The sequence below is a fragment of the Musca autumnalis genome, unplaced genomic scaffold, assembly GCF_047663935.1.
Source record: "Musca autumnalis isolate F117 unplaced genomic scaffold, ASM4766393v1 scaffold_4, whole genome shotgun sequence".
Lineage (NCBI taxonomy): Eukaryota > Metazoa > Arthropoda > Insecta > Diptera > Muscidae > Musca > Musca autumnalis.
Window position 1 is genome coordinate 96,934,651 of NW_027411977.1, and position 10,597 is coordinate 96,945,247.

A 10,597-nucleotide genomic window follows, 5' to 3' on the forward strand; every position below is an offset into this window, starting at 1 on the left:
CAATCGAAACATATGACATATGCAAAATTATGCTAAATGCATAAATTTTTGCATATGCAAAATTTATGCATTTTGCATATTTTCGTATGCAACAAATATTTCAATAATAGGTTCATGAAGGCCTGAACCTAAACCGACAAATGGTAGGTGGAAAATTTTCTTCCCCCAACGAAGATTTAATGCCAAATTTCAGCCATTTCGGAAGGATATTGAGGGCACAACCTTCACAATACCAGAAATCTGGAGGTACCTTTCTATTGGGCTATATGAAGACGTGGACCTATACCGACAAATTTCAGGTGGAAAGTTTTATGTCCACAACGAAGACAAAATGCCAAATTTCAGTCATTTCGGTGGGATATTGGGGCCACAACCTTCAAAATACCGAAAATCGGGAGGTACCAATCTGTGGGGTCTATATGAAGACGTGGACCTTTGCCGATAAATTTCAGGTGGAAAGTTTTATACCCCCAATGAAGACTTAATACCAAATTTTAGCCATTTCGGAGGGATATGGAGGGCACAACCTTCCAAATACCAGAAATCCGGAGGTACCGTTCCATGGGGGCTATATGAAGGCGTGTACCTATACCGACAAATTTCAGGTGGAAAGTCTTATACCCACAGCGAAGACAAATGGCCAAATTTTATTCATTTCGGTGGGATATTGAGGCCACAACCTTCAAAATACCGAAAATCCGGGGGTACCGTCCTATGGGGGCTATATGAAGGCGTGGACCTCTACCGACAAATTTCAGGTGGAAAGTTTTATACCCCCAATGAAGACTAACTACCAATTTTCAGTCATTTCGGTGGGATTTTGAGGGCACAACCTTCAAAATACCAGAAATCCGGGGGTACCGTCCTATGGGGGCTATATGAAGGCGTGGACCTCTACCGACAAATTTTAGGTGGAAAGTTTTATACCCACAGCGACCACAAATTGCCAAATTTCAGTCTTTTCGGTGGGATATTGAGGCCACAACCTTCAAAATTCCGAAAATCGGGAGGTACCATTCTATGGGGGCTATATGAAGACGTGGACCAGTGCCGACAAATTTCAGGTGAAATGTTTTATACCCCCAACGAAGACTTAATACCAGTTTTCAGTCATTTCGGTTGGATATTGAGGATACAACTTTCAAAATACCGAATATCGGTAGGTACCGTTCTATGGGGGCTATATGAAGACGTGGACCTATGCGGACAGATTTCAGTTGTAAAGTTGCATACCCCTAACGAAGACTTAATACCAAATTTCAGCCATTTCGGTGGGATTTTTAGACCATAAATCCTTGATTATATTTTTGCATATGGTTTTGCATATGCTCATTTTATGCAGATATGCACAAATATGTCAAAATATGCACGATATACAAAATATGCAAAATATGCAAAAATTTCTGGGCCTAATTCGATTTATTTTGTAATAAAACGAGTTTCTGTCTAATCAGATTTTTTCTACGACCATCCTAACCATATATGCAATTGCATAGGATTCCGCTGTCTAGTAATGAGTCACAGTGAGTGTGTGTCCGACTATAAATCCTAGGGTTGTGTGTTCAACGCTCACTGTCGGCACGCGACTTTTTTAATTAAAAAATAACAGTTCGTGGTGCACATGTGCACTGCACATTTAAGTTCTTATGTTCGTGTGCGTGGCATAGTATGTAGTGTTTTTGGCTAGAAATCAGAGGGTTCGTGTGTTCAGCTCGCAATGCGAGCGAAATAAAATAAAGTAAAACAAACGTAAGAAGTGTGACGAAATTAAAAAAAATCTCTACATCACCTGTTCTAAAAATAGAATTTTTTTCAACTTACTTTTCAACTTCTAGTGGCCACAGAATAACTAGTTATTCTAGTGGTCATAAAATAACTACAAACTGAGTACGACATGCCCTTGTAAAAATAATGGGGAAGAAAGGGGGTTTTGCGAGAAGTTACGGCTGCCAAAAATCCCTTACAAAACCCATGATTTTGGGAGGACTTTTTTTGCTGGGTATCTACAAATTTGCTTCAGAGGTCAGAAGAAGATTCGCATTGGTTTCAGAGATGCGGCTCCGAATTTCTTTAAAAACTCAATATTTAACCATGTTTAGATGGGGCCAAAAAATTCGAGCTGGATCTGACACAACAAAACCCAATTAGGGTTTCTTGTCGTTTGGGTCTGTACTTTCAAAAAATTCTCAGTTCGAATTGTTTGCACAAGATTATCTTAAAAATGTTGCACAGTGTAATGTGGCCAATGGGGGCTATATCAACACGTAGGCCTATACTGACAAATTTCTGCGGAATTTTTGGTAGCTCCATTGAAGACTAAATACCAACTTTCAGCAATTTCGGTGTGATATTAAGGCCACAATCTTCAAAATACCGAAAATCGGGAAGTACCGTTCTATGACGGCTACATATATCAAAAGGAAGACCGACATAGCAGATTTTCAATACCAAATATCCTAGGAGTAATAGAAACTTCTCAACCAAATTATATAGCTCTATCTTAAATACTGCGAGCTGTATCTTGATTTAAACAGACAGACGGATAGACAGATAGACATGGTTATATCGACTTAGAATTTAATGCTGTTCAAGATGATGTACACTTTATAGGGTCTCCGATGAATATTCCGATGTGTTACAAACGGAATGACAAATATAATTATACCCTCCATATTATGGTTGACAGTATAATTAATATATTTTCGGGATGTAATTGCATTTTTTGGTTTGGGTTAAATTGTATAAGGCAAAATTGCCTTAAACTTGGGGCAATTTTTCATTTTATGATTGAGGCAATATTGCATTATTTTGGGGTAATATTGTTTGAGTTATATTGTGGTCAAAATTCATTATACAGTTTCAGCCCAAATTTAGAGCCTTTTGGTGTCATTTTTCCTGCGCCCATTTTTCGCTGAGCCGATTTTAAATGATAATTTATTATTTTATCATAATTTATCATTGATAAATACATATAGGCAAGACTAAAACGCATTTTACAGCTGCATTTAAAACTGAAGTTTTGGGAATTTACATCATTTATTTGACAGATATTCTACGGAACTGACAACTTAAATGACGCATATTTTATAAAATATGTTAGATGTAAATTGGGCTTAATTATTTTATTTCATAAAATATGATTTTATATTTGGCTTTTATTTGGAGCCATAATTGAACATTTAAAACAGACAACGTAGAACACAATTTAATTCATTTGTTTATTGAACTTTGGATTTTAGCTGTATGACGATCATAATGATCACAATTGACATACATACATTCACATATAACGTTGATTGTTTGGTAAGAGATTTAATTGTCATAAAACACAAAAAATATTAAATTACTAAACTGAAACTACTATAAATAAAATAATAAAATAAAATATAATTGCAAACATTTACAGATTATGTAAAATAAGGCACTTATTTTAAAATTACCAAATAAATGCTATAAAAGATCATTGCGGTACATATCAAAGGAAACATTATAGAAAATAATACAGATATAATATTAGTTTTAAGAGGATTTGTAATAAGCAGTACGAAACATTAAATTCAATACATACATATTTCTTTGTATGTCGATAAGTAAAAAAAATTGTATTTAAAATTATGTCTGTTCTAGAACCTGAAAGGATCTATAAATTTTTACTACGATAAACATTTTTTCTTTACGTAAAAATGTATAGTTCTGAAAAAGAGCAATTATTTCCTTCGTTTTTGGTCTCAACATAAAAAATAAATCAAAAACACAAAGAAGTTTGGTAGTTTTCCTCCGCATACATTTTCGAATAGATATACATACAAAATTAATGGCCTGTTTTACTAAGACGATTCGTATTCAAATTCGTTCGAACAACTACCAAACTTCTGTTTGTTGAAATATATTTTAATCATTTGTGTTTTCAATCAAGTTTAATTTTTTACAATAACTATAATGTGGTCGTATTTCGAACGAATTTGAATTCGAATCGTCTTAGTGAAACAGGCCATAAAGTCTTAATTTATTAACATAAAAAGTTGTTGTTTTTTTTATAAAATTAGGCAAGAAATATAGAAAAATTAAAAAAAACACATTAAATCACATTACTTAAATACTTTTGCAAACAAGAGGTATCCATTTTAAAAGATACTAGGCTACAATTAACAAGGCTAAGTAACGAAGATAACTTTTAATTTAAACGGTAAATATGGTTATCCTTAGACAGAATATTTTATCTCTTTTTAGGAACTACTAAAGGGCAATCAATTATATGACAAATTAACTTAATTAATTAAATTAAGCCAATTTTTCATCGATAAAATTCAAAATATTTCTGAAATGTCATCTAGAATTCCCTACCATTTATTACGAATATGTACCGGTACGTTCAAAACATCCACATTTTAAAGGTTGGCGAAACCCACAGAACTGAAATTTTGTAGGTTTTAAAATTGAAGCCCCCAGATTCATAGAAATACTTCAAAAGTTATCTTCACCTACTACTTATCAGTAAAACTATAACTATTAGTGCAGACTATGATCTACGCCTCTGTTTCATCTTCAATACCTTCTGCCAGCTCTTCGGGTGATCTTAAGTCTATGGCGAATTTTTGTCGGGCTGGTGTTATTTTATCACTATCTTCCATTCCATGTTCCTTAACACGTCTCGAATAGTCCTGAAATGCTGCAGCCAAGGCGTAAGTCAATTTGCGGGCCATGGCTCGACTATCGCAAACAAAGGCATGTACCTCATAGGGATGAACATGCGACTCGTCTTTTACCACAATCATAGCAAACACACGTGTATAGACTAGATCTTGAACTCCATATGATATTGTATCGATTGGATAACTCCAACTGCTCACACCTTGGACCTTGGGTGATACAATTTCTATGCTCACACCGTCGGTGGAAACCTTCAGTTCACAGTGTGGCAATGTTTTATTTGGCGGGAGATTTTTTGCCATGGCAACCATTAAGTCAACTGGACGTCGCGTATATTTAATGCCCCATAGGCCACGGGCAATTTCTGAGCCAATATATTTAACCTAAACACAAAAGGGAGAGATAGGAAAATTGAAAAAGGTATATATTTGAAATCCATATCTACTTAAAATCTTGACAATAGGCTGAAAACATAATAAAAATATTTAACATACGAGTATAGCACGGAAAGCAAATAATCACATATTATAAACATATTTTAGTTATTGCTCGCTTCGTTTAACCACCGGATGTAAAAGAAGTCTCTCTTGAATATAGTGCCATAATTTTAAAAACTCTGTTTCATGGTACAATATCCACAAATGTTAAGGACTCAGCCATGCGTAACCAGTGGACTAAATTAATTTCACATTAGACTAATTTTACATGGCTATGACATTTTTATATCAACATCCATCCATCCAAGAGGGCTTGAAACAACACACTTTTTGTTATTGTTTTTTTTTTGTGATTTTAATTTTTTCTATTGTTTTCGGTTGTTGATTTTAAAATACATACCTTGAATGTTATGGGCAAATCATCTATGGCCACCTGGGTATCTGCATCAGTAGTATTTGCAGCCATTTCCTTTTGTTGAAATTGTAAGAGAAGTAGGGAATGATGAACGTATGGCTAATGGAAGCGATAAGTGCTACTGTTATTTTTTAATTTCCAAATCAATTTCTTCCACACATTTGTAATTTGATGTTTCCCTTTACCTCTGAAAAGTAAAAGTAAAGTATTTATTTCAGAAAGTTAAATTTATGAATATTCTTGTATTGAAGTAAAATGGAATAATTAGTTTCCTTTCGTGTATGAAGAAGACTTAATACTAAATTTTAGCAATTTCGGTAAAACAATGTGAGGCATCATTTTATGGGGGCTATTTCAAAACGTCGATCTATACCGACAAATTTCTGACGGAAAGTTTTTAGGCTCAAAGAAGACTAAATAACTAATTTCCTAAAACTTAAAAAATACCGAAAATCAAGAAGTACGCTTCTATGGGGATATAGAAAGACGTGGACCTATACTGATAATATTCTTCTGGAATATTTTATAACTCTTGGAAGACGAAGTAACGAATTTCAGCCATTTCAGTTGGATATTGACGTCACAATCTTCAGTATTACGAAAATCGGGAGGTACCGTTCTATGGGGGCTATATCGCAACGTGGACCTATACCGACGAATTTTAGTCAGAAATGGGGCAATATGAAAGCGTAAACCTGTACAGACATATTTCTGGCGAACAGTTTCATATCACATTGAAGACTAAATACCAAATTTCAGCCATTTTGGTGGAATATTGAAGACACAACCTTCAAAATACGAAAAATCGGGAGGTACCTTTCCATGGGAGCTATATGAAGTCGTGGACCTATACCGACAAATTTAAACGGGAAGTTTGAATACCCCCAACGAAGTCTAAATACCAAATTTCAGCCATTTCGGTGGAATATTGAGGCCACAACGTTCAAAATACCGAAAATCGGGAGGTACCATTCTTTGGGGGCTATATGAAGGCATGAACCGATACCGACAAAGTTCTGGGGGAATGTTTTATACCACCAACGTAGACTAAGTACAAAATTTCAGCCATTTCTGTGTGATAATGAAGCTAAAACCTTCAAAATACCGCAAATCGGGATGTACCATTCTATGGGGGCTATATGAAGGTGTGGACCTATACCGACAAAATTCTAGGGGAAAGTTTTGTACCCCTAAAGAAGACTACGTACCAAATTTCAGCCATTTTGATAGGATAATGAAGCTAAAACCTTCAAAATACAGAAAATCGGGAGGTACCGTTCTATGGGGGCTGTATGAAGGTGTGGACCGATACCGAAAAATTCTGGGGGAAAGTTTTATACCCCTAAAGAAGACTACGTACCAAATTTCAGCCATTTTGGTAGGATAATGAAGCTATAACCTTAAAAATACCGAAAATCGGGAGGTACCGTTCTATGGGGGCTATATCAAAACGTGGACCGATATATCCCATTTTCAATACCAACCATCCTGCAAGTAATAAAAACTTCTGTACCAAATTTTGACTCTCTATCTTTAAAATTGCGAGCTTTATCTTGATTTCAACAGTCAGACGGACGGACGGACAGACGGACATGGTCAAAACGACATAGAATTTTATGCTGATCAATAATATTTATACTTTATAGGGTCTCCGACGAATATTTCGATGTGTTACAAACGGAATGACAAATTTAATTATACCCTCCATATGGTGGAGGGTATAAAAATATTTTGGTCTATATTTTATTTCCTGGAGGGCAAATACCGGCAAAGTAGAATACATATGAAAATAGAAATACTGATCTTCCCCCTGATGAAAATTGCAATAGAGTGTCTGCTATATAACGGGCCTACTGCTTAATATATAATGGTTTTTGTGTAGAGAACCACATTTGCCCATTCCCAGTTTTTGCATTATTCCAAATTACATGGTACCCTAAACTTTTAATTGTCCAATTTGATTTTTATACATACATTGCAGCATGGGTCGCTTTGCCACCTTTTTTAAAAACGATTCCTCAGCCAGGCAAAATCAAATTTTCAACGGTGGCAAAATATCCTTCAGCAAGGTTTGCGACATTTTCGGAGCATTTCAGCATTTCATGTAAAACTACTCTACAAGTTGTGTCTTAGGACACGCCGTTCGGACTCGGAGATAAGCTGTGCGTTCCATATCATTGAGCGTTGTCCCTTTTGGGATGTTTGTGAAACATTTATTATGTTATTATATAAGCTTAATGGGATACAGTACCAGAATCCACACATTTACTTCTTACAATAAGTTTATTTGTTCCATAAGAAAATTTTGATATGTGGAAAGCTAATTCGCAGGGGTAAAGGTGTAGGGTATTACATGGTCGGCCCCGTCCGTCTATAGCCTTGGCTTACTTGTTTTGTTATTTTATAGTTTATTTGTTGGTGTTTGACAATCTTTAATACATAGGAAGATATAAATAGCACAAAAACGCTCATATTTTGATGAAAAGTAGTAAAAAAAACCCAAAAGTTCAACTTTGACCTTGAATTTCTTTGCAACTACAATATTTGACCGCTTATAATTCATCTGAAAGCTGATTGTGTTATCCGTCTAAGAAAAAAAGAATTATGAAAATAGAGATAGGAGACCCCCAATGTGGTATACCAATCTTCATATCTCGACGAGATAAAGCGATTTTGAGATGTGTGTCTGTCCGTCCGTCTGTCCATTATAAATTGTAAACACGCTCCAGGCCGCAATTATGGACCGATCGTCACGAAATTTTGAATGGAGGTCGGGTTCAGATCAGAATAGATCGCTATTCTTATTGGTGATGATCGTGAAATATTTAGCGGGTGAAATGGACCAAAAACATAATATTTATCCAATTTTCTAGCGGCTCTGTAGGCCTCAATAATAGTCCGATCAACGCGTAATTTTAAATAAGGTAAGGGTATATCACAAAGGAGAAGCTTGCAATTTGAGATGGCGATCGGATAATATTTAGAGGGTTAAATGGACCAAATCTTTTGTGTGAAAATTGTGAAAATTTTTAATATACAGCTTATATCTTAATTCCTGGAAGTGGCATTCCGGACAAGTGAGATATACTTGAAAGTGGAACGCTTAACCTTTCAATTGATGCCAATTATGTTGGTGTACATGATCAGACACATGACAAAAATTTTGAAAGTTTATGTTAGCGAAAATTTCTTATTTAGAAATGATGTAAACCTTATTTTAGACATATATTACCGATGAAAAACTGAACATTACTATTTTCTAATTAAAATGACGTAAGACTTCTTGGCCAATTTACCCTTGTTTTCAGAACTTTTTTGACAATATAATAATATGTTCAAAACAATAGATATATTAATAATCGAATATATTTTTGGGTGAATCATTTATCAAATAACTCACAACTACAGTGAATGTTATGTAATTCAGTGAAGAAAGATTATATTATCAGAAAATCTTAGAAATATCTTAACATTTCATTTTTTTGTTTACATGGAATGTTGAGGACATTTCCTCTGTTTCCTACTTCACAAAAGTTCAAAATCACGGCTTCAATGGGATTAGTAGAGAATAGATTTATGCAGAGGGAACGTTGGATATCATGGCGTTATCCACTAGTAGTTTTCATATTTACAGGTAGAATTTAGCAGGAAAATACTACGAGGCGCGTGTCTTCTTTTTTGGTCTCCTATCACGCTGCGATGTCAGAATATGCTCAATTTTTCAATTAGTGTCAAGTGCCCAGTCGTTGTTATTGTCATAAAGAAATTGTAGTTATTTCCCTAAAGATATGTTGGTGTCCAATCGTAGATTTTATCACAAAGAATTTCTGAAGGCCGATAGTGGTTTTCTTGATAGAGAAATAATGCTGAGCAATAGTGAATGTATCCATGATGCAATTTTAGCACTCAATCGCGAGTATGTAAATGACAAATTCTGTCGCCCAATCGTGCATCTGTCAATAGACTAACTTCGGCACCCAATCGTCGGACTTCTCTAATAGAAATTCTGGTTTCCTATTGAAATTGATCAGGAACTAGGAAAACTCTGACTAACAGTCTTGAATTCTTTTAAACTGAAATTCTGGCGCTCAATCCAAGTTCTATACATGTATACATTCTTTTAGCAAAAATTCACAAACACAATTTTTCCCAATCTACATTTTTTAAACTCTCAACCTTTAGTCCTCATCGAAATAATGGTTTTAGGGCCAAAGTGTTTTTGGAATAAATCTATTTTAGAAAACTTGGAGTCGACTTAGCTATGTTCGTCCGTCTGGGTGGCTGCCTGGAGAACACGTAATTCTCGAACATATCAACCGATTCGGTCCAAAATTTGGCCTTCGTGATATTTTGTCAAAATGTTGATCAATTTCGATCGACTATCGATCCACTCTTTCGGTAACCTTCCACAGAGTATTTCAAAAATTTTCAGAGAAGTGCAGTTTAAGACCTCTCTGGATAATTAGTATATATATCTGTGTAAGCTTAAGACCTCAGTAGTCATGGCTTCACTTCCTTTATGCTAATAATTTAGTATAAGTAGAAATATGAAATAAATAAATTAATAAATAAAAATACCTCTATGCTTTTTTGCAACAAGTGTTTTTGGGCCCCTATTACTATAGTACTATAGTTTTTTCATGGGCAACTATAGTTTTTTTCAGGGGCAAGTTCATACTTCCAGAGAAAATGGCCCGAAAGCTGTAAAGAACACCTACGGACATCATGTGTAGTGGCTGGTGCGCACGAAACTTTGTTTATCACAATATTTCTGCGAGCCTTATATAAAGTTCGAAGATTGTGATTTTCCCCCAAATTTCAAGAATTTTAGTGAAAGTGGTATATGCGATTTTTCTTGAATGGACCAAGAGATTTGGTCCAAACTTTGGATTTAGTAATATTTTGTCCAGACTTAGTTTTTAGCTCGAAAATGGACCATACTGTGTACATCCCTCACAAACCATCATAACATTTGTTTAATGTAGTTTAAGGTCTGTGCGAGGATCCTTAGAAATTTTTACTGAAGGTATTCCTTGTGTTTAGAGCGGTATTATGTTTTTCGTGGGTAAGTCCATATTTCCTGAAAAAAACTTAC

General features: G+C 35.0%; 1 protein-coding gene across 2 annotated transcripts in view; it reads right to left on the minus strand.

Moving 5' to 3' along the window:
* Positions 1–3,194: 3,194 nt before the first annotated feature.
* Positions 3,195–10,597, minus strand: part of LOC141401941 (low density lipoprotein receptor adapter protein 1) — a 48,580-nt gene continuing 41,177 nt past the window's right edge. For both annotated transcript variants that reach the window (XM_073982514.1, XM_073982516.1), the window contains 2 exons: positions 5,488–5,689; positions 3,195–5,033 (listed from right to left, as the gene is read on the minus strand). In XM_073982514.1, coding sequence (XP_073838615.1) covers positions 4,527–5,033; positions 5,488–5,553 — 573 coding nt within the window. In that variant the 5' untranslated portion in view covers positions 5,554–5,689 and the 3' untranslated portion in view covers positions 3,195–4,526. The remainder of the gene's footprint in view (positions 5,034–5,487; positions 5,690–10,597) is intronic.